This window comes from Haliaeetus leucocephalus, unplaced genomic scaffold, assembly GCF_000737465.1.
Source record: "Haliaeetus leucocephalus isolate CR32 unplaced genomic scaffold, Haliaeetus_leucocephalus-4.0 Scaffold149, whole genome shotgun sequence".
Lineage (NCBI taxonomy): Eukaryota > Metazoa > Chordata > Aves > Accipitriformes > Accipitridae > Haliaeetus > Haliaeetus leucocephalus.
The window spans coordinates 655,992-680,586 of record NW_010972585.1 but is presented as its reverse complement, the minus strand read 5'-3'; the positions used below and the strand labels follow the sequence as shown (position 1 = coordinate 680,586).

The 24,595-nt window shown below is 38.1% G+C and overlaps 1 protein-coding gene across 2 annotated transcripts in view; it reads left to right on the top strand.

The window, feature by feature from the left end:
- Positions 1–24,595, top strand: part of CDK19 (cyclin-dependent kinase 19) — a 127,603-nt gene that overhangs the window by 68,656 nt on the left and 34,352 nt on the right. For both annotated transcript variants that reach the window (XR_773999.1, XM_010561652.1), the window contains exons 5-6: positions 20,740–20,797; positions 22,204–22,335. Coding sequence is in view for 1 of the 2 variants with exons in the window: in XM_010561652.1 (XP_010559954.1) it covers positions 20,740–20,797; positions 22,204–22,335 (190 nt within the window). In the remaining variant the exon portion in view is untranslated. The remainder of the gene's footprint in view (positions 1–20,739; positions 20,798–22,203; positions 22,336–24,595) is intronic.

Here is a 24,595-nt window from a genome sequence, read left to right as displayed (position 1 = left end):
ATGACAAGTGCAGGAAACTCCCCTTTCACCAGCAATTCTAAAAGAGGATTTTTATGTGCTGATATCAAAAGTAAATTTAGACTTAGGTTCCTGCATCCCTCTCTTGACAAGCAGCTGCTGCACAGGAATGCAGAACTGTTGGGTCCTGCCTTCTGCCAGTAATTTTGCACTGGCTTGAGAAGCTTCTTGGCCCTGTTCACGGCTCCTATAAATAAATAACGAGTCAACCTGTCTGCCAGTTTCTTTAAACTTTTTAAAAACACTGTAATTGTAATCCCCACCATTCTGTGTCATTGTGTGTGTGTGTGCGCGCGTGAGATGGGCGCACGAACGTGTACGGACACGCACTCCCGACTCACTTTCTTCCCTAGCTGTGTATGGGTTCGGGCCTCTTAATCTTTTACTATTCCATCTGCGTGATCTCTTTGGGGGGAAGGGGACTTTATACAGTGTCAAAGAACCTTATGAATGATCATACTCAGCTTGCAGATTTCCCAAAAGAAAGGAAACGCAAGCTAAACCTATGTATTTCAAGAGGTTAGACTCCATGATAACTTTAGAAAGTGATTTGAATTTATTTGCTGAAAGGTTAGCACATTTTTTCCTCTTTTATATGTGGTTAGAGAGAGGATACACTTTTTTAATTTACTGCTGAGGAACAACAGTATGTGGGTGCTTATACGTGTATTTATATGGATACATGCTTCTAGATAGATAAGCAGTAATTTTACATGCTGAGTAGCAAACTGAATTTTATCAGCATATGCTTTACTCCTTTTTCTGCTTAAATATTAAGCATATATTGAGGGGCACCTACTAAAAAATAGTGCATTTCTCATTACGCAGAACTTTGCTTTTTTCCTTTGATTGTAAAAACTAATCTTCATGTGATTTAGAAAGGTGTATGAAGACGTGCACAGAGTATTACCTCTATTGAGTACATGGAAACAGCAATTTTTCTGAGACTGACTAATGCATACCTTTTGGTTTGTGGCAAGAGTATTAAGAAGATGTTTGTACATTAATTTTTACTAATAAAAATAATTACAGTTGAAGAAAAATGTTTTACCTCAGGTTCTGAAACAAGCTTATGCCCATAAACCCCTGACTGGATATAAATTCAGATGAGTCAGAAGAAACAAAGGGACTGATTTAATGTTCTTTTGGCTGCGTTTTTGCTGCTAAAGTCAACAGATGACATACGGCCTCGATGAGCTTCATATCTCTTTTCCTGAGGTAGAAAAAGGGTGAGAGGAAGCCAAAGTATTAAAGTAATTCTAGAATTTCTTTGGTCTTTTCCTGATACAGAAAAAACAGAAGGAAAATGTCATCTTTTCTAATAGCCCTAATTCAGATACCATCTGCTGTATGAAGGTTTCTAGTAAATACATGATGTATTTAGCTTGGTGGTGCAGCTAACCATTTGGAGTGAGCAAGCCAGGTTTTGCATTCTAAATGAAAAATGCAAAGTTTAGAAGAAGCTTTTAAAAGTTTTTCTTTTGTAAAAGACTTACCACTTTTTTCTTCTGTTGGAGAAAGTACCCATGGGATAATGGGATTGGCTACAAGTGTGTCTTATCAGATTATTTCTTTTTGGACTCATTGCCTGTTCTGAATAAGGCTACGAAGGTTGACTCCATACTATTGACATGTTCGTATTACAGGAATAGAAATTAATAAAGCTTAAAAGAAGTATGTTAAAATCAATGAAGACAACTAATGTAACAACATATAATCGAGAAACTGAAAACACTGCATTTTTTCTTCATGTTGCTTGCCATCTTGCACTTTACCTTGTGCATTTCTCTTCATTTGAAAGGATACTTTAGTTATTACTGGTCTACTAAGACATGGCAATAATGTTGCAGATTGTTTTGCATTTAAATTAAGCATCTTTGATCAGCGATCCAGGAAGCTGCAGTGACTAGCAAGGGATGTTAGTTTATTCCTACTGGTTTATGTGTGAACCTTGTTAAAGAAAGGGGCTCTGCTGCAGAAAACGACTGATCAGCTGGTTTTCGCTGATGGCTTATCTCGGGGCCTCTTGTCTTCTCCAGCCTCCATCCTTTCCACTTTCTGGCTAATGTTTCAGAAATCATTGGTCTTACTGTAGCTGTAAGACCAAGTACCACAGTTATGTCAGTTAAAGAAAATGAAGGAAATCCTTTATACAGTCTGTGAAGTGACCAACTATGTGAAGTGGTCCTCTCAGAAACTGGGCACTAGGTCTTCAAATTCATCTTTAGGGAAGGTTATGGTAGTCTTATACTTGTTTTTTTTCTGAATTTCACATAAAGCAGCTTGAAATTAAATTTTCAAGACATTTTAATAAATACAGGAACAAACCTTCAGCACATCTGGACCACTGGTAAAAGCATTTATAATATTGTTTCATCTATTAACAGTGAAACGGTGAAGATTTCCAGACGATAAAGGCTTGTCATAGTGTAAGTAGTCAGTCTTAAACGCATACAGTTCTCTGCATACCAAACCTCTGTACTAACAGGGTTTTTAACTGTTCTTTCTCTTCTCTGTTTTCCTGCCCTCTGGAAGCTAGAAGCCCATGTGAATATATGACAGGTATTTTGACAGACCCCTGTTCCGCTTTGTTCAGCACCTTAGTGGTGTTAGAGCACAACTCGCTATTACCTTCTGGTTTCCTTTCGGTGGCTTGTAGAAGCACTTCCCCAGCAGTTCAGTAACCTTGCTGTGCTACTTTGTAAAGTAATAAAGAACAGTGGGGAAATTATTGTACTCTAAGTAAGCTGATGGCATCTGAAAGATGGTTATTATATCAGGGATTATGGTTTTGTGTTCTCACACAACCTCTCCCTCCCACCCCAAGCTAGCCCCCCTCTGTGATGCTTTGGTTCCTACTGGTATAATAAACTCTGAATTTAAATTTTGGTTGGTTTTGTATTAGTTTATTTCTATTTAACCACTTCTGGTTTTTTTTTGTTGAAGAGTTTCACCTAAAACAAAAAACCCAAACAAAAAAAAAAATCAAAATAGTAATAAAAATGAAGTAAGGTGGTACAAAGAGTGTACTCTTGCTTATTCTGCTGGCTTAAATATGGAGCCCGAATCCCAAAACTGAGCATGATAATGCTCTATGTAGCTGGTGTTCTCCAATATAACTAATGTCTGAGAAAATAATTCTGGAAGACAATATTTTGTATTCCTGAAATTCCCCTTGGAATGGGGGGTTTCATCTACTCAAACCATTTTGTCTTATGCTGTAACTGTTGCCAAAGAACGGGTTTTTCACAAATGTGTCTTCTGTTCTACATTTTTCTTTAATCCATGAAACATGCTTGTACATTTTTACTTTGATTTGCCTTTCATATAGTTACTTTTGATGTAACAGTTGTGGATGATGATTGATAGAATTATGAATTAAGTGCAAACTCCAGTAGGTTACATTTTAATGAGCTGATACTGACTTCTAACGCTATGAAAATTATTTTTGTGGCTGTTGAACTGTAAGTATGATTAGCTGTTTGCCAGCTCAGCTGAAATTAAGTCTCTTAAATGGGATGTTAAGGTTCTTTTTGCTTCTTGAAATTCAGGATGTGAATTCCAGTTTCAGCCCTAAAACTGCTTATCAAGTAAATTTTAATTTGAATTCTTGATAGTTAAAACCAAGAGAACTGCAGACCCATTTAGGTTTTGGGTAATGTGCGTGCTTGAAGTTCTGGTTATCTGGATAGTATAATAACTTTGCAGTAGCTTCTTACTAATTTTACTGTCAGCAAATACATATGCTGTGGCTGGCTGACTGCCACTGTTTGGTAGGGTGCAGGATTTACTTGGAAGCTTATTTTTCTGTGCGTGTCTTGCTCTGGTGGGGAGCTCCTGTTCTTCTTCGGTGCCATCTTCTGTAGTGGCATGGGAAGGGCTTGCAGTAGCAGTGGACCTTTTAGGAGATCTAAAAGTCATCTTTTCTATGCAGTGTAAAAATACTTGAGTGTATATTGCGGTGTGTTAAGTTTGAAAAAACCTTTAACAAATCGAGCTGTTTTCTAGTTTATCTCATTTTCAAGCTCTTTCTTCTCCTACAGTGTGGAAGTTTTGGTGCTTATTTTATACCTGTCTATAGGGATATATATCCCTTTATAACCTGTAGTTTACTGAAGTGCTGATCCCCACAGTTCTGCTCACTTCTGACTTTTCTTTTTGCTTCATTGGAGAAATACTAGATGCTACTCTTGTTTCTCTCTCTGGGGTGGTGTACATGGGAACACTCGGAAAATTCTGCATTAACTGTTGAAATAGATTGACTAAATTGTGTTAAACTTCTTTGTGGCTATTCTGAGTGATCTGAAAACTGAGTTGTGCTCAATTCAGCTGTGCCAGTGCGAGGTGGTGCTGTCTGAGACCGCCCAGCCCTGCACTGCGCTGGAGGCGATGCTGGGTACCAGGCAGTCAGCGATGTGAGTGCCCTTCTCCGCTGTGGCTGTCCCAGCCTGTGGTCCCGGTGCTAACCTTTGCCCTTGACAAAGGTATATTTATTCCTGCTAAGGTGCTGAAGTGGGCTGGAGGGCTGCGGCAGAGCAGCCCATTCACTGCAACTGTCTGCTGTCTGGGCGATTATCTCCAGCGGAGAGACAGCGTGGACTGCTAGAGGCAGTAACGTTTGAAACAGTACAGCTGTTTTTCTTGGTGCACACAACTTGGAACCCTTCTTCAGTATTTAGGTAGTTTTAATTTAGTTGAAAAACTTAAACTAAAGCAGAGGGTATGGCTACAGGAACAAGTTACAGCAAGGCAGTTTAGGGTGTGGATTTACTCTGCAGTAGTTTCTCTGGAGTAACTGCTCACCTGCATGTTTTTATCCTGCAGAAAATGCATAGTCCTTTGATATCTTGCTCCATAATGAAAGTGAGATAAAATTGCCTAATGTACCATCATTAAAACTGGACAGCTACTGAGTTAATTTCCAAGTGCCTTACATTGTTTCTGAGGATGATTTCATTAAAATGCTAGTAACTGAAATGTTGATATAATAATGACTGTATGGCTTTGCATGGGGATTTTTTTTGTTTGTTTGGGTTTTTTTGTTTGTTTTTTTGTGGTTTTTTTTCCTGACTGGTACCCATATGTTGAGCTTGTAGAACAATTCAGCCTTCTGGGTACAGTCCTCCTACAGTGCATGTCTAGTTCAGTCTTTATTATGCAAGAACCACTTCAGTCTTACATAAAATTGTGTTCAGAATTGGGGTGTGTGTGGAGGGTGTGAGTCTCCCTTTTCATCTTATTAATATCAGATTTCAAGTTGTCAAATGAGTTGATAGCTTTTGGATTTTTAATAGCAGGGACATTACAGCCATTAAATCTGTATTAAAGCTCTTATTGCCTCTAATAAAGCTTCCCTTGACTTTCACCCCTGACACCATGACTATTTTAAAAATGGATGTTGCAACTATAGAGAAGAGCTTCAGTTGATGGGCATAGCATATACACAACATGGGACAGAGTAACAGGGAGTAGAAAGCGCTCTGATGGTATGTTCTGAAAGCTAGGGCTTTTCTCAAAGGCATTTCGTTACACAGTATGCTTTTCAAATGTCATAATCTGGCTTTGGGGAACAGGAGTTGAGCACCTAGCCTATTTATGCAGTTTGAAAAAAGAAAATAAGAATTCCCACAAGGAGTTTATTTGCATTTTAAGCACTTGATGTTTTGTGAGAATGTCCAAGGACTTACTGGCAACATTAACAGTAAGGTGAACCATAAACCTCGAGCACTAAAAACATAGATGTTTTTCCTAGTAAACTGGGGCAAATTTGCTGTAGTAAGGACAATCATGTCTTTCTTTGAAAGTGTACTATGTGTTTGGAGTTGTTTAACTCTTTAAAAAAAAAAAAAAAAAAAAATTAGGACAGCTTGACCTGCCACACTTTAACATGCTCGTGTTTTTGGCATGAATCACAGAACATTTCTCAGGAATTGGCGGTATCTCACAGCCACTGCATGTCTATGCAGGTTGTTTTTAATTTTTAAAAAGGGCATAATTGTTGAATGGAAAAATATTATAATTAGTTCTGAACTATTTCAGATTTTGTTTTCGGCACGTAGAGCCTTCTTCACAACTCTTCTCTGTTTTCTTTCTTGACACAAATCTTTCATTTGCTTCCAACTTCCTGCTCTTCTGCCCACGTTCCCATATCTGTTGATCTGCCTTTTGCCACCTCTTTAACATTACTCATATAACCTTGACTCAGATTTGACTTTCCTAAAAAATTCTTCTTTCTTCATCTTCACAACCTTAATTACTGCTCCTCCCTTTGGCCTTCGCAACTTTGAGCTCTGCAGTGGCTGGTACAGGTAGAACGCTGTGTTTCATACCTTGACTGACACAGGGGGCGAAAGCTTGCTTGCTCCACGTGGAGTGACCCTCCATTATTTTAGGATCTTGTTAAAAGTACCATACTAATTAAAAAACTTCATGCACTCATTAAAACCTAAAGGTCTCTAGATTCTGAAGTTGGTAATGGTCCCTGCTGCGGTGGTTCTGCCTCAGAAAAGATTTTGAGACTGGCTTTCTTTAAGGCTTTTGCATCTCAAAACAGCTTTTCTGTGTTTCCCCACTCAAAATTTTATGTACCAAATCTTCTTCCCCTATGCCTTCTAGCTTTCAACTTCCACTAGTAGCTTTAAGAATGAATAGTGTGATAATGGTCATGTATGTTTAAGCTACTGCAGTCTATAGTTCTCACATGTCTTAGTTTACATCTAATTCTTGTAAAGCATTTGGAGATTACTGGGAAAATCCTTTATGAAATAAAAAGGGGGTTTTATCCTTTTTGGGTTTGGCAGGCCTCTTTTTCTTTTCTTTTTTTATTTTCTTCTTTAAACAGCAGATCACTCATTGTCCTTACACTTTAAAAAAAAAAACAAACCCAACCAAACAAAAAAATTTAACTTTACAGAAATGTTTGTGTTATTTATATTGTTGGAAGTATATGTATTACTGACTACAGGTTGTTTGGAGATGTCGAGCTGGTACCATATAATGATTAGTTAACTTGCAGTTATTTTGCATGGCAAGTTTGTAAATGTGTCTGAAAAATCTTCAACCACAGACTTCAGTCCAGAATTGGCCTCGATTGGTGATTGACTGAAAAACCCTTTAAAAGTTGGTGCTGAAAACTGGCTATAGGCATTCCAAGTCAATAACTAATTAGCTCCTCCACATGGTATTAGATACAGTACAGCAACTTCAATTCAATGTGTAAGAGAAGTTTTGATGCTTACTATTGAACAATTATAAAAGTGTTGCAAATAACTCAAGACATGAACAAGTTATTAAATAAATAATTAATAACATGTTAGGTTAAATTTTTCTGAAATTACTTCATGATTTTTCGGTTTTGTGCTGCATGTGTCATTTGGAAAGAGCCTAATCTTCAAAAGCGGTTAACAATCAGACTCCCACACCTTGTCTTAAGTTGGCTACCTAAAATATTTAAGCACCAACTGTTTATATCCTGCCAAGAACTGCTTTTTGGTTTGCATTAATGAGGACAAATAATACTAGTACCTAATGTATTTGTTCGTGAAAGCATCTGTTAACATAATTGTCTTTGATGCATTTTTATTAGGTAGTACAATAAAAATGAAGATACTAGCAATATACTGAAGAAACAAACTTTTAGAATCTGAAATGCCATGTTGTAGCAGTATGTTACACTAAATATTGTAAAATAAATAAATTTAATGTACCTACCCCTCCTCGCCCCCCCGCCCCCCCGAAATTCTTGTACGCTTCTGAACAAAGGAAATTAAGAAATTACTTGCTTATTGTGTAAATTATTCTGGCCTTGTTGCCTTTATTGCTTGTTCCAACATCTTTTCTTTTGTTTACGTGCACAAATCAAGATACTTCTAGGACAGAAGATAAACATTTTACTATCTACTGTGCAACTTTTAATAAACTGTAGTAATTTCTATGAACATTTCAAGTCATTATATCAAATATGCTCAATGCAAACACTCTTCTTCAACTTACCTGGGTTATTTTAAATTTGAGGACTGGAAAGATGCCATAAATGTTATGCAAGCCTTAATGGAATAATCATAAATGTGACAAAATGTCATTGCCTCAATCTTGTGTTGGTTTTGCAAACACAGTAAGAAATCGAGGCAGACAGATAAACTTGCTATTACTCTAAAGAGATTTCTCCACTGCTCTGCTACAACTTGATTACCACATGTATAGTCTATAAGTTGAGGAACCTCTTCATCTGTGACTTGCAGGTCAGAGTATAAGCCCATTTTCTTGATGGAGACAACTTGATTGTGAGTACAAGTGCAAATATGAACTTGAAATCTTGTAGCTGCTCTACCTGCCTGTGGGCACACTTACCAGCAGTATTCTGTGGTAAATAAGAGATACCTTTATTCCTTCATGAAAAGGAGCAAGCTGCTTAGTGCTTACTGCAAGATACCACACGATAAGAGTGTGCCCATGGCAGTTACCCACATGTTAGTGGAGGTGCTGACAACTCACGCTTTCACTTAGCCTAATTAATTTGTTCATCTAGCTGCACGAATTTCTAAGGCTAATCCAAATGTGTTACTCTGCACATGAAAATACCTGTAGAAAATACTAAGAATGTAACCATGACTGTTTAACGGATGTACGTATAAACAATTTTTGAAGTGGGATCTCACACCTGGTTTATGCTGTTGAGAAATACTAAGCCTACTGCATTTGATTATTCAAGCAAATGTATTAGGGGTCCAGGCATTTCCCGCTAGCACCGAAGTGCCATGTGAGCTCTTTGTGGCCAGGTTTTTTAGGTTCAAGAACAGGTTGCTTAAACTCTTGTGAAATTTTTACCCTCAAACGCTATCTCTTTGCTAGTAAAAGATTCATAGATGGAAGGGAGGGAGCAGTCTTCACAGCTCTAAAGTGATAGTGTTGTGGAGTTGTGAATCTTCCTTAGTTGCGTCCAGCATACTTTGCCTCAGTAACTGCAGAATCTTTATTTTGAAATTTTGGAGGTGCTGCAAAGTATTCTGCAGAGAGAAAGACTCTTCTGGGCAAGGAAGTGATATTTTTTGAGTGAAAACCTGGAAACTGTAGAAGCAGTTATGGGTAAGGAAAAAATACTTCTCGTGGCCAAGAGGGCAGAATACATAACAGCAGTTACAAGCTTTGCTTCCAGCTTGTCTTAGGCTGTGACTGTTGATACTAAAACACAAATTGCAAAAGCTGTTCTACAAAGTGAAACTGGTTTATGTTAAAAAAAAAAAAAAACCACATAAAATTTATGTTTGTTTGGTTGGTTTTTGATTATTGAAAATCAGTATTTATCAAATGGTGTAAATACAATGGTATCTGAGAAACAAAAATACTTGTCTTTTTCCAAGACAAGAAAACTTAACTATCTTGGACTATACCTACAGCAGCTTGTATGTAACTGGGATAAATGCTTGAGACTCTTAAAAGATAATTTGTGGTCTCCATAACTTTTTAATTGGTGTATTAAATCTTAACTTTAAATAGTTTTTCTTTTCTTGAACCAAGTTCGGGTTTTCAATCTCTGTATTCTGACCTAATTTTTTCCCAGTTGCTCATATACCTTTCCCAGCCTCCACCAGCTATGCCTGTGGCTGCAGACACTTTTCTTGGTCTCTGCACCTTGCTCCTGCCACCTCTGTTGTTTTACGGGTCAGTCTTTCCTTGAAAGAACCTCTCTGGTTACTGTTCGCCAAGTTCTGCCCCAGGCAGACCACATCTACTGGTTACTTTCAAAACTCCCCAGCTGCTTGTTCAGGTGGAGACACCTTGGGACAACCTCCAAGGGTAAACTGGGAGAATCAGTTTTCTCCAACTTTATGATATAAGGCTGGGTTTGAAATGCAACTGTTGGTGAAGAACCTGGCCATTGGTGCTCGGCTCCTTAAAAATCAGAGCCTGAATGGGCCTGAGGATCCCCCACAAGTCAGGAAACCGAAGAGTGAGGGAACTGCTTCAGCGTGAACTGACTGAGAGATGGAGAGATTTTATCTGGGGCCTGGGGTGAACAGAGTGATGGTGATAAACTAGGGAAAGAGTTTCTGTTAGGATGGATTTGAAAGGGTATGTTTTGCTTAACTTTGTAATGAATGCGTCAGCTGAGCAGTGGTACTTTGTGCATCTGCTCACTTTGTGGTCCATAGTTGCTTTTTTCCACTGCAAGCCATGTGAGGTTGTGCTGCCTCGACAGACACATTAGCTAGTTGTCTAGAATGTGGTAACTGGATGGTGAGTCTGAGACTTTATGGTCCACCGGACTGTTAAATCCCAATTAGTATTGCTGTAGTTGTCCAGGCTTGTATTAGGGTGATAAAATTTCTTCCTGAAGCCTGAACACTGATCTGCTGGACAAACCATGGTGAGAAAGTGACATGTAACTTATCCCTGCAAATATCGGAAGCCAAGAGCTTGCTTCAGGAAGATACTCTGAGAAAGATTATAGAAAGATTTGGGTTACGTTGTAAATTATTTCCACACACAAGAGAAGTTGATGCTTTAGTATAACAGACATTTAAATTGATCATATAAGGATTAGATTTTCTAGTCTTTAGACTCAACATGAAAGAAGCAGGGAGGAGACATGGGTCCTCATCTTTTTTTCTCTTGAGATTATAAGCATAGGAAAAGAACACATAAGAAAAGTAGATAAATAATGTAGCTTAATACTGCAAAATAATGTATGTAATAAGCTGACAAGAGCTAATTAAGCAATATGAAATACTACATAAACCTGTGTCAAAATCCTGTAAAACTTAATGTATTTACTGCTTTTTTCTAAATTTTACAAAAAATTATACCCTAAAATGATAATAAAATAAATGTATTCTATAGTTCTGAGTCCCTTAAGCTATATTCCCATGTCCATGTGCAGACAAAAAGGGACTCTTAAGAGCCACTCAACGTGGAAGTAACCTCTCTAGATAACCATGTTACCTTTTTCTTGATCTTTTCTTCCTTTCAGATTTCCATTAAAGTATTTCAGCTGAATTCAGTCAATCTAAGGTATCCAAGCAGAAGCTGGTTTGTAATGAAAATGGGTTACATTTATCTCTATTCATTTGGTACTATATTATTTATTGCAGTCAGAAAAGCTTTGTTAATTCTTTGACTCTACCAGACTCTCAGGGGAATGGAGGTATTGGAGTTTTACTGCTAAAGATATTTTGTGAAAGGCAATTAACAAAATGTTTTATGGCACTGTCAGCAGTCTCACTTTCAGTCGTTTGTCCTTTGATTGGATAGAAGCTTCATCCTCCTGTCTTAGTAACCCTACTAAACTAGGAGGAGTAGTAGGAATATCATATAAAACAAATACCAGGATTTGGCAATGGTGGAATTCAGTGCTGCAACTGAAAGCATTACTAAATAATAGCACTTATGGTATCTAATTTTCATGCTGCTGTAACGGAAATGAAAGAATGCAAGTAAGCAAAGAGTTCCAACAGCAGGAACGGGTGAGAATCTCATCATCTCATTTCCCCCTCTCAAATTATGGTCCCAAGGCTAGTACAGTCGAGGGCTTTCTCTGTGTTCTGTCAGACTTGCTGTCTCTTAGCTTTTGCCTTTAAAGAGGTGAAGAAAGTGTGGTGGTGTTTGTAATGTTTCACATGTGCAAATGTCTTCTCAGTTTATTTGCCTTTGGGTAGCTATTCCGAGTGAAGATCGTGTGTGAAGAATATCTAATAAGGACTTGATGGCAGAGATGCACAGACTTGGCTTGACTGCAGTATCTTGGGGTACTCAGGATGTTTCCTGAAGCCCCAACAGAGGAAGAGTTTGACTGTGCTTTTATGGAGTGAAATTTATTTCTCCATTTCCTCTTTGTAAGATACGAAAAAGCAGAACATTCTTCTAAATTATCTTTGAGGTGAGTCTGTCTTCTGTTCCCATGCACGATGGGCCTGCACATCTGCAGTGCTCAGAAATGGGGTAGGAGAGGTTGAGCAATCTGTCTTGTCCCATGCTTTCCTTGGTGCTCGCAAAGAGCTCAGACAAGGTCTAAAGACAAGGCTGTAGATTATTGCTGAGTAGCTTCATGGGAATTTTGCTGGAGTCTGTACTGTAACATGTTGAAAATCCCAGGGACAATGTGAATTCAGTGTATTATTTAAACATTTGCTTTATGACATTTTATTTTTCATTGATAATTTATGATCGTATTTTTCTCTTTGTTTCCATCTTCCCCCTTCTTTGTCCTTCTCAAGGTTGCATGTAAGATTTTAAGTTCAAATATGCTATTGCAGCACTAGCACCAGCAGAATGCTTTGGATAATGTTGCATAGCAACATAAAATTTAATTTCTGTCAAATGTTTTGGCATTCTCCTAATGTAAGGTTTTTTTCATTCTATTCTTTTTCACTTGAACTGCATTGTCATTGATTGGGGTGAAACCACTGGTACACTAATACATTGTGAAGATTGTTATAATAGAAGCAATGCCCGGCATCCAAAGTTGTTTGGAGTTTTCATTTTTGTCTTGCAGTAATTTAATGCTCTGTCAGCCATAAGAAACCTGACAGAAATGGTGTGTGAAAGGAAGATTGTTTCATTTCTGAACTTTTGCATAGCCCAGAATTATATTCTCCTCTTGTGATTACTTTTATTTCATATTCCCCTTGTGTTTGCAGTCCATTTTCCAGTGACATAACTGCGACTATATTATCCATTGATTAACCAGGGAATAGAGTTTGGTGAATAGTCTTTTCCTGTTTCAACAATGATCAAACACCTTGAGTTTATAAATGAAGTGTCTTTTCTAGCAATTGTCTAAGAAACCATTGTTTCAAATTGGTTTTGAATCAGAGCATTCTTACAAGGAACATGGATGTTTTGGCCATTTTGGGGGAGTGCCTGGGCAGGGCTGAGAGGAGTGACTTTAAAGAATTGATGTCAGTTGAGCTGTATGCTTTATTACCTCTCAAGAGAACATCTAACCTGTGAAAAATGAAGTAAAACAGAGAAATTAATACTTTACCTGACCACTGATTTCATTATCATAAGGATGGTTATATATGAGAGTAACTGAAGGCACAGCAATGTCAATAGAACGTACTTGGTAGCTTGTCTATGTGTGATTATATGTGATGTGGTTAAAATGGAGAGGTAAAAAAAAAGGTCTTTCTTTCCCATGGTAAAATACATCGGTAGTGAGCGTGTTCCAGAGTCTGGACTTGTAGGCTGATTTTGTCATCTCAAATATGCATTTCCGGTGTTAAACATATAGCTATATAACTGTTCAGCCAAAGGTGCAATAGGAGTATAACGGGGTGATGGAGATAGCTTTGCATGTGTCAGCTTTACTGCCACCGCACTCAGCAGCATGCAGCGTTCTCGGGGTGGACTTTAATTCCTAACGGGAGGTTGTAGAGAAGATGAAGCCATTTTAAAGAGGTGTGCGGAGGAAGGGGCACAGACACACATTTCCCCAAGAGACATTTTGACTGGGCGACAGGGAACAATTTTTCGTCATGAGAGTGGTCAGACAGTGCAGGGGGTTGCACACCAGAAAGGTTGAGGAACCTCTGTCCTTGCAGAATTGCAGGTCCCTTGGTTATGACACTCGGCAACCTGATGCAGCTTCAAAGTCGGTTCTATCTTTGAAGTTGCCACTGTTTTGAGCAGGGTGACCTCTATGTTTTGAGCACCAGATGACCTCCAGAGGTCCTGTCCAGCCCCAAAGCATTGTATGATTTTGACTGATTCTCCAAAGAGTATCCAGAGTCATGGGCTGGTTTAAATCAGTCTGTAACGATGCCTGCGCAGTCACATCTTTGCTGTTGTTGTAGGCTAGATAATCTTAAGTTTATTTAAGGGACCTTTTTTTTTAATATGTGCAGACCTATGGTTGCACTGTAGGCATAGTTTTAGTATTTCTGCTTTCTTTTGCTTTTTGTGCATAGAGGAGTTTTATAAGAATATATCAACATGAAAAGATTTCTTTGATAGCTAGCTTCCATGTGAAAACAGTATGCTTCCCCTCTCAACACGTAACGGATACAGGCAAGGAATGCGTTTAACCAAAATCGTTATCTAAGGCATTCCAACGGAATATTTCAGATACCTTCTGTGCAGTTTGTTCCTACTTCTAGCTACTTACCATCAGTTCCAGAGCTTGAGGTAAATTCTACACTTCTGGTTGCTATTAGGATTTCTGATATCTGGAATTAATGATTATTTTGACCATATCAGTTCAGCAGCTATGAAATACATAAGTCCCTAACATAGTCTGACACCATGGTTTACGATGGAATATCCAGTTTCCATCTCTTAGAATTACGCAAAAGATTTCTTTTCCTCTCAAACAGTGGCACACAGTTCCATGTCTTTGTCAGTTCTGTATGTGTTTCATTTTTAAATTATTTCTATAAGAAGCGAGACTGGAGATAAAAATAATTGTTACCATGTATGTATTATTATATTAATGAATATGAACATTTGAAAATGTTGTTCTTGTCACTAATGTTCCCCTGATGATAATCAAGTATATTTTCTTATTTAAAGACAACAATCTGGTGACACTTAGCTGTAAAATTTTACATGTCCGCATTTGTTTGTGTTTTCATTTTTTTTATTGCAAAAACTTTTGGACTGCTTATTGGGGGGTTTGGGGGGGGGGGGGGTTTGTTTTGGTTTTTTTTTTTAATTTAGCTATAAAAGCCTTCTGTGGTACTCCTTGCTTCCTGTGTTGCTGTTGTTCCTGTTATTTACTTAATGTGTCTGCCTTGTTGTTTTTTTTTAACTCCTTTCTAGATTCAAACAAGTTGTTATTTCATTTGAATGATGTACTATTTCAAAGCATTTTGCATTCCTTGTGATTTTACTGCCTTTTTAATCGTGTGCTGTAGTAATCAGCTTTATTTTTAGTCAATTTGAGAATACCTGTAGAAACAGTATTGGTTTGAATTAAATGATAAATATGTTGATGAGATTTGTTCATGATATTGCTTTGCAAGGTCAATCATTTTAACAGTAGAGAAGCAGTACAAGAAAATTGTATGAATTTACAGATCTGGACAAAAAATATAATAGGGTTCTTTTGTGAAGTTAAGGATAACAGCGGAAAAAGAACAAGTTGAAAGTGATGCTGTGTAATCAGAGCAGTGACTCTAATATGAGTTCACAGTATGTAAGGCTTGTAAAGAGAAGCAGATGTGAAGATATTTTACTCTATATGGTATACTTTTGTTTAGTGCTTCAGTATCAGAAAAATGTTGACCAAATGGTTTTCTAAAAAAGGAGAGGGGAGTGATGATAACAAATTTTCTCTACAGTTTTCAATAAATGGAAGTAATGTGAATGGAACTGATAATGATTTGGAGGTTTGTAGTGCATAATAAAATCTTTTGAGAACCATTTCTTTTTTAAATCCTGCATTAATTAGATAAATTGTTATCTAAAGCGTTAGTACCAGTATGCCAGTATACTGATCTGAAAAACAACGTCTGGGTTTGAATAGCATTGCCTTAAGGCAGGAGAGTGCCTACATTTCCTTGTGGATCAGAAGAGCAAAAGCTTTGTCTGCAAATTTCTGTGAACAATCTGCAGCTCCCTCTTAATCTTGAACTTAAAGGCTCAGTGGTCTTTCAAGTAGTGCCTGTGGAGTGGAACGCTGTCATCCCGTTTAGGACCTTTGTCATTTGTAGAGGAGTGTGCTAAAAGCTAAGATGAAATCACCACTACTCTTGGTTTTGGCTTGTGAATTGAAAGCGCATCTATGTATCAACACTATGCTGTTTACAATTGCTTTTTTAAATAATTGAGACTTGAAAAGACCTCATCAGAAGCCAGCTTCTTTAATTGTGGGGAGAGCTTTTATCTAAAAGACTTGCAATATCTTTTACAATAGAAGCCTCTTAATTTCAGATTATTCTTTGTCCAGTGATACATTCCAAAAGGGAAACACATTTGTTTGGATATAAACAATAAAGAATGGTGTATGGAAAGTGGTATGTCCCTATGGACGTTTTCTCACAGGGATGTAATTCTGCACCAAATCTCTTAAGAATTGTGTCACCACTGTACTTGAGGAGATAACAACAATAACCATTAAACCTAACATATTGCCATCTATTGTGAGGCTGTTGTTCCTGTTTTGACCCATTATGCTCTTTCAAAACCACAGATGGTTTCTTTTCCTTCAACCTTTATTCTAATCTACTTTCTAAATATTTAAATAGGAAGCATATTGATTAAGATAACATGGGTGTCCATATGAGTCCCATTCACAATACTTCTATTTATGAAAACATACTTGTTAGCCCAACACTTTCATTTTTCTCCCACCAAGATCCATTAATTGCTTTATTCCCGCTCTCCCACTGATGTAGAAAAGTAAATACATTATCTATGCTTATTACTTGTAAAGAATCCATTAAATTATTGCCATCTACATCCCTTTTTGCAGATATTTGAGGGTTTTGCTGCAATTGTTTGTTGCTGTTGACCTTGCTCTCTTTGCAAATATTCTTTAGACAGTCAAACCTCAACTGCATTTCTCAGCAGGGATTTCTCTGTTCATTTTTATAGCTGATCTTAAATGTGAGACTCCTAACTCTTACTGTTTCTGTTGTTTCTATGGCAACTAGATAGGTGGAGACGCAGCAGCATGGCTTTGCTTCCCAGCTGGTGTTTTGTGTTCTCAGCAAGGGGAGAGTTTGAGGAAAATAGAGATGGTATTAATTGGGATGTAACTGGCTCAGAAGTGTAGTCCTTGTTCTGTTACCTCACCCTCTACTAAGGAGTTAGTGAATAATTTTAAGCAGGGCTTCTCAGACGTTCTTGAATTAAATTCTGTTCTCTTGGAAAGAGACATGATTTACTCTAAGTACGTGTGTGTCAGGTTTTGGTCTCTTAGCTGCTTGGGCCTTCATGTTTTCTTCCACCTAAAACCCCATTTTCTTCATCACATGGACAGCAGTAAGATTTGCTTCAGGAACTACACTGGTGCTTATCACTTGCATGTAGCTTGAATGTACATGAGGTATGGGGCTTTTTAATTTCTCTGATTCCCACTTTTTAATCTGATTTTTGCAGCTGTCCAGTAACTGTATTATATCAGACTGTAATTCCATAGTAAACTGTTAAGTGACTGTTTCAGAGTAAAATGTTTTGATACTTCAAATCCTACATATCCAGAGATTAGACTGACACGTTCTCCCTTCTCCAAAAAGCAGAAGTTGTTTGCATTCCCTTTAGCAGTCCTCTCACCTCACGATGGAAATGTTCATTACCTACTTTCCTGAGGATCTCCAGTGCCAAATTAATCCCTCTGAAATAACCCAAAGTCTTTCCTCTGTACCCAAGTACCTGAAGTTCTGCCTTGGTGCCTCTTGTTTAGCCAAGGCTCCGAGGAAGCAGCCCTGCTCTGTGAGGGCTGGGTTGCTCTCACCGCGACTTGTGTATCGTGAAGGCTCTGGAGAGGTGAGGGGTTTTACTTCACGGTGTTTAAGCCATTATTCTATAACACAACCACAAAGCACGTGGCCTATGTTTTAAGCTCCTCTGAAGCTGTTTCTTTTTATTAAATAAAAATTCGTGGGCACAGGAGCTGGATATCATGTGTCTCATCTCAGGAGGACGGGTCCTATGAGGTTAGTGTTATTTTCTGGCTGGTTCAGCGTACCTACAGCTGAAAGGGCTTTCCTGACCAGAACAGCTCTGATTAGCAAGAGGAACTCAGAAAGTTCTTTATTATAAGAAGCAAGTTCAGGTGTGTTCTCCTTCTGACTTCAGGAACAGATTTAAATGAAGACTTCTCACCTTGCAGGAGGCTGCCACAATGGAAGCCGTTACTGAGACCCAAGTCTGCAGATCAGTGGGGATCCTGCAGGCATCAGGATGCTCTCCGTGGAATGCCTGTCGTCTCCACATTGGTGGTGGTGCCTCAGGAGAAGCACTTGCTCTTTTGGAAATAAGACTAGGTTTTCAGTTGTTTCACACTTTATTCCTTCTCTGTTTTCTCCCTCCCCCCCTGCCCCCAGCTCTCTCAGATAGAGAGATTTACAAGAGGTAGTGGATATGTATTCTGGTAAGTTTATAAATCAGCGTTCTTCTCTGCTGGCTGCCCGAGCAGGGTTCTGATCCTCAGTGGATTAAATATTAGTACAGATTTACAATCTAAATGGAACAACATCTCTTCAAAACATTTTGGCTTAAAAACACATAAATGGACAAGTTCTTTGCTTCCATAGATTCTAACCTAGTGTATCCCCTGTATGTGTAGGGCCATTAAGTTGCTTAGGGGTTCGGGCTGTCTTTCTGAGGCTGAGGGAGCTGGGACTGTTCAGCCTCAAGAAGAGAAGGCTCAGGGAGGGATCTTACTCATGTGTATACATGCCTGATAAGCCGGAATAAAGAAAACCGAGCCAGACTCTTCTCAGTGCTACCCAGTGACAGGACAAGAGGCAATGGGCATAAATTAAATGTATGAAGAAACCTTTTTTTTTTACTGTGAGCGTGGTCAAACACTGCAAAAAGGTTTTGCAGAGAGGCTGTGGAGTCTCCATCCCTGGAGATGCTTAAAACCCAACTGGACTCAGGCCTGAGCAATCTGCTGTAGTTGACCGTGCTTTGAGCAGGAAGATTGGACTTGATGATCTCGAGGTCCTTTCCAACCTGAACTATTCTGTGAATATTGTGGTTTATGTCAGCAGATAAAATAATACTTTTTTTCTATGAAGAAATTGCTGCTTGAACAATCTTGTAATGTTACAGGTGAAATCTTATGAGATGTTTTGTTTTGAGAATTCTGTTGTATCTGCTTAGACTTTAAATTTTATCTTAGTACATCTCCTGGTGTTATACAGTTTATCCCTTACAAAATAATTCTTCTATAGAGAAAAACTAACCTAGAAATCAGTGCAGTAACTACATTTTTATCAGCTCTGTTCACGTGACAAATAAACGCATTTTATAATGCCTAAAATCCAATCCTGAATGTAAAGGTCTGTTGAAGTGTTTTTGATTCATACTCAACTCTCGATCAAGGTTGCTAGGTAGGATTTTAGGGAAGAATTCCAACAAGGAAACTGAAATTTTGCTGTCTCGGTTGGGACAATTTTAGCTATGTGGTTTCTAATAGAGGTAAAGTGTAGTGCAAACTTGCATGCTTCCCTTGCTGCCTGGCCTCTGAATATGCAGAATGGGATTGTTCTGTTCTCCAGAATATTCAGTTCAGGGTAATATCTAAATGTAAAACCAGAGTTTGACCAGTTGCCTTGAAGTGTTGATTTAATTGTCATTTAATATTAGCAAAGAGCCAAGCATCATCTTTATCCTTCCTAGATTTGTTAGTGAGTGTTTACTCAAGATTAATTAAAATGCCTATTGCATTTTCCAAGGAAGGAGTGCATATTCTCTCTTGAAGGGATCCAAAAACATGTTGGGGAATGAGAAGTCAGGGAAGGTGTTGAGAATTATCCTGAGATTAAAAAAGGAGGAGTAAAAGAGGCAATGGCCTCTGGAGCAGGGTTGGAAGGAGAGGCTGTGGCTGGAGCCAGGGAAGAAGCAATGTCTAGCACTGGAGGTGAGGTGGGAAGGGAGAACAGCTTCCTGCGGGGAAGGAGAAAGAATAGGTGAAGTAGTGCTTTTTTTTGTTTGGTTGGTTGGTTTGTTTTTTTCAAAAAAGCTAAGGATTTGCAATTTTGAGCCAAACTAGAAACCCTAGTTTGAGAGTTTCATTTTGGGTAGATAGTGGCAAGTGTTAGGAACTGAGAAATTAAATGAGATTCTGATGTTGGCTTTCTGGACATCTCTTTCAGATTCTTGAACAAATCCTGCTTGAGCAGACCTCTTCAGGCATTAGGGATTTCAAATATAATTAATATTTGGATGTTCGAAAAATTCTGCTTTGAATCTTTGTTATGCATCTCTTCATTCAAATCACAATGTTTTCAATCTTGTTTACTTTTTTACAGCTGTTAACACAATAGGGGAAAAGCTTCCAAGGAATGACTATTGATGTCTGAGGGAACCTAGATCCTAACTGCAGAACAATTGCCGTGATGTCATGTGCAGATTTTATATGGTGTTCACAAGTGGCTGGTTACGAACAACTGCAGATTGCATAAAATGCCTATAAAGGTTTTGTTCTGCTTGTAAAGCTGCTGTCTACACTGTCAAAAGCTAGTGGATGTAGCTGTCTGTATAGTCCTGTTTTAAGTCAATTCGTATAGCATGAAATCAACTTACTTTGTGGGAAAAAATGCTTTTGCCAATGTGATTTTTATCATTCATACACTGAAAACAAGCACAGCTCTAAAAATGTAGTTATATATGATGATAACAAAAGCAACTCTTATCTATGCATTTGCTTACCAAGATTTGGCATCATTTGCATTAAGTTATACTACCAAAAGTAGTTCTTGCCAGATTACTGATGTGTAGCATAAATGTTAGCCTGGTATAAAATTTTCTTGTAGAAGAAAATCTCGCTAATGGATGTGATCATTCTGGTAAAAATGGAAATGCAAATTTAATTAAAGATTGCATTTCTTACTGTGAAATGTCAAAGTACTTTACTATTTTTCTAATTGTGAAATTGGTAACTAGAGATAAACACTAAATGTCAGCAAAACATAAAGGTATGGTAATTTTAGACTTGTAAGGATATTTATAGAAAAGTTTTCATTATAAATGTACATATTTTTATTATTCTTGAAGATAATCATCAAAGGTCAATTTGGCCAATTAAATATTCTGCTTTTTGTTTTCCAGAAACCAGCAAACATTCTGGTAATGGGTGAAGGTCCCGAAAGAGGAAGAGTCAAAATAGGTAAACATTTCGAGAAAATTTCATTGTACAGCTAAGGAAAACTTAAAAAATTGCATCTTCAGTGTAAGATAGAAACAAATCTTCATTATTCTTTGAGTGTATGTATGCACAACATCTAGTTCAATTTTAAATCTCATTCACTGAGTTTACAAGCTTATAGAGATTCCAAGCGTATTATTAGACATCTATAAAGCTTGCCAAGGATAACTGGTGAGAGAAAAGCATCTGTAAGTAACAAGAAAGTAATAAGCACGTAGAACAATGGCTATGGCCAAGGTTCTTCTGACTTCTACTATGATTAGTTAGCATAACATTGTTACTTATAAATTGTATTTGGTTTTAATTATTTTTATATAAATAACATCAATGCACATGTTGGTAGAGGTCCGAAGGTTTGCTATGCAAAAGGCTATTCGGCATCAAGGTGGGAAACACATGTAACTGTGGTGGTCTTTATCCAAAATCTAATTACCTGTGCAGATCATAAGCCTTAGTCATGTGGATATAAACTTTTTTAATAAAGTATGTGGCAATCCGTAAGAAAGAAGGAATATATTGGAACCTCTTTTCTATTCATCGACTTCTGTTGTATTTGAAAACGTTCAGCTTGTATTAGTATGGGTAACTGCAAGAAAATTATACTTGGTATTTCATAACTTTGGAAGCAGAAAGATTTAGGTGAAGTTGTGTAAAATATAAGTTTCACACTTGGATTAAAATGTGTGGTTTTGAATATATACCTGAATTTTGTACTTTCCTGTCTAGCATTTCTTAATGCTCCTTACAAGGTTGTTTCTAGAGAGAATTTTCTACTTATATAAAATGAACATTCGCATTTAAAATACACCTCTGTAACAGTGTACACTCACTGATTTAATGAATTCCCATTTAAAAACTTTTTCCTGATTCTGGAGTCATTCCTCCAAAACAAGTAGGAGGCATACTTTGAAGAATAGTGCAAAACAGTCTACACTGCAGTTGTTTTGGTTTTGCACTTTGGGTAAATACGTAGCAGTCACAAGGGCTCACAGTTTTGTAAAGATATATAAAAATAAAAGAGAAAATGTACATTAGAGACCTACTACTATTGACTTCAGTTAACCAGGTTTCTGTTACAGTCCTATTTAAATAAACAGGCATCTGTGTTATGTAAAGTTTTACAATACCATCATGAAAACACTTAAAAGTCAAACGTCGTCCTTCATAGTCTTATAAATGAAGTAAATGGAATTTAGCCTTAGATAAATTTGGCCCAATATTGTTGCAAGTAACTTGTTGCTTTCTTAGAAACTTTGATTTGTAAGTTTTAATGTTTTTGAGCTTTTGTTTTAATTGCTTTTTGGCAATACTGTTAAATTCTGATTTATTTGTATTAAAATTTTAAATGGTCTTTTCTCCCCCCCCAGCTGATATGGGTTTTGCAAGATTGTTCAACTCACCTTTGAAGCCATTGGCAGACTTGGATCCAGTTGTGGTGACATTCTGGTACAGAGCTCCGGAGCTGTTACTTGGAGCCAGACATTACACAAAGGCCATTGGTAAGTTCTATGTAAGAAAGAGGTTTACCTTTAAGTTTTGTAAAGGAGGGTAGCCTTACGGTAGTTATGATGATCAGCTGATCAGCTAGTTTTTTTTCCTGAAGTAGCAGCAGATGGGGTATGATCCAATCCATACAAGATTAATCCAGATTGAAACTTTGAGAACTGTGCTTTTATTTTTCAATATGAGTTAAGGTGAATGTTAGACATTTTAAATGTGTTGTTTGTTTTTAAAATAAAAATATTCTTTGCATTGGTTTATATGGTTTTCTGATATGGGCTCCAAAATCTTGTAATGTTGTAAACCTTCAAAAGGGAAAGAGCTATGGCTGTTAAAGTGGTGTTCTTCTAGGGTGCTTCATGTCCAAATGCTTCTATGTAGTGTGTGCCTTGATAAAGAGAAGGGCGGTCTCCTGTGTTGTGTGCAATCTGCAGATTATTCACTCCTGACAATTTACGAAGCTCCATGTTCAGGAAATGCTGGTGGCCAGGCTCTTGTCTTCCTTCCCCCTTACTAAGTTCCATAAGCACAATCAGCCTCGGTGCCTAGCTGTTCAGAGAATAAAAACACTGAGGTGCACAGGAGGTATCCTGTCTGCATGATTAGGTTATATACTGAAGAGAACTGCAGAGACAATGGTGTTTCTCTGTAACGGGGTTAAATTGTTCCTATGTGTACAGAGGTGGCTTTCTTGGGAGTTGCAGGCATTTTCCTGTTATAGAAGTTTTCGGAGATGCTATGCGGGCCTTTGTTCAGAGAGTTACAAACCACCATGCTATACTAGCATCTCTGTTGAATGTTCAGTTGGGTGGACCAATACTTTTAATTAAGTCTCACAGTCTGGCTTTTCCAGATAACTCCTCTATTTATCAAAATATCATATACAGCAAAAAGTTTAAAAAATGAATGAACTGTCACCTGACTTTGATGTAGACTTGGACTTCATGTTTCTTTGTTGTTCTTCTCTCACATTTGGAATCCTCCGGTGCAGGAGGACCTGAATTGAGAAAAACACTGCTTTGTTTGTTGATCTTGCCTAGAATGTGCAGCAACTGTTAAGAAGGGCAAAAAGACTTCTGCATAGCTCTAGTGAGAATATATACATTCAGTCTTGCAGGCAGGTAGCATGCATTTCTATCCTTGGACAAAATTTGTCAGCATCAAAAAGCCAAAAAGTAGGGGGTTTATATGCTAGTGCTCCTTTTCATCTGCTGAAATGGAAAAATGTAAGTCTTCAGATGACAATGTCTACATTAGCAAGTAGCGTGGCACAATAGAAGTGCATATGTAAAGCAAAATGGTGCTGAGTACCTAGCATCCACATTATACATGGTTTTGATGAAGATGAATACTTTGAGCTTTCTCTGGCCTGGTCCCACAGACTACTGCTCATTAGCAGCTGATGCACACCTTTTGGTTTAATTTCATCCCAAATTAATTTGTTTTATGTACTCTGAGATAACTCTGCAGCTCAAGCTGAGAAGTGTCATAGGTATGGGCAATCTGATCCATTTCAAAAGCAAACACCTGGTCCAAAGTAAAATACTAATTGCAGATAGATTCAATCAGGTTGAAAGGGACCTTAGGAGGTCTCTCATCCATCCTCCTGTTCAAAGCAGGGTCCACTCTGAATTCAGACCAGGCTGCTGAGGGATTTGTCCAGCCAGGTCGGTCTTGAAAACTGCTTAGAACAAAGATTCCACACCCTCTCTGAATGACCTGTTCCAGTGCTAAATCATCTTCGTAGTGAAGAATTTTTTTCCTTATACCTAGTAAGAACTTTTTGTTTCAGTTTATGCCTGTAATCTCTCATTCTCCTGTCGTATACCACTGTAAAGAGCCTGGCTCCATCATCTTGGTCACCTCTCCATAGGTACTGGGGGAGGTTGCTCGTAAGTTCCTCTTCAATCTGAACAAGCCTGTGTCCCTCAGCCTCCTCTCCCAGAGCAGGTTCTCCAGCCTCTGACCATCCTGGTGGCTCTCCACTGAACTTGCTCCAAGTTATCAAACTCTGTCTTGTATTCAGGTCCCCCAAGTGACCCAAATGTGCTCCAACAAGTGCTAAGTAAAGGGGAGTAATCACTTCTCTCAGTCTACTGACTGTGCTCCTGTTGATACAGCCAATATATCCTACTGATGCTGTTGGTCTTTATCACTACCAGGGTCTACTGCTGGCTCAGGTTTCACCTGATATCCACTGGAAACCCCACATCCTTTTCTGCAGGGGTGTTCCCCAGCCAGTCGATCCCCCACCTGAAC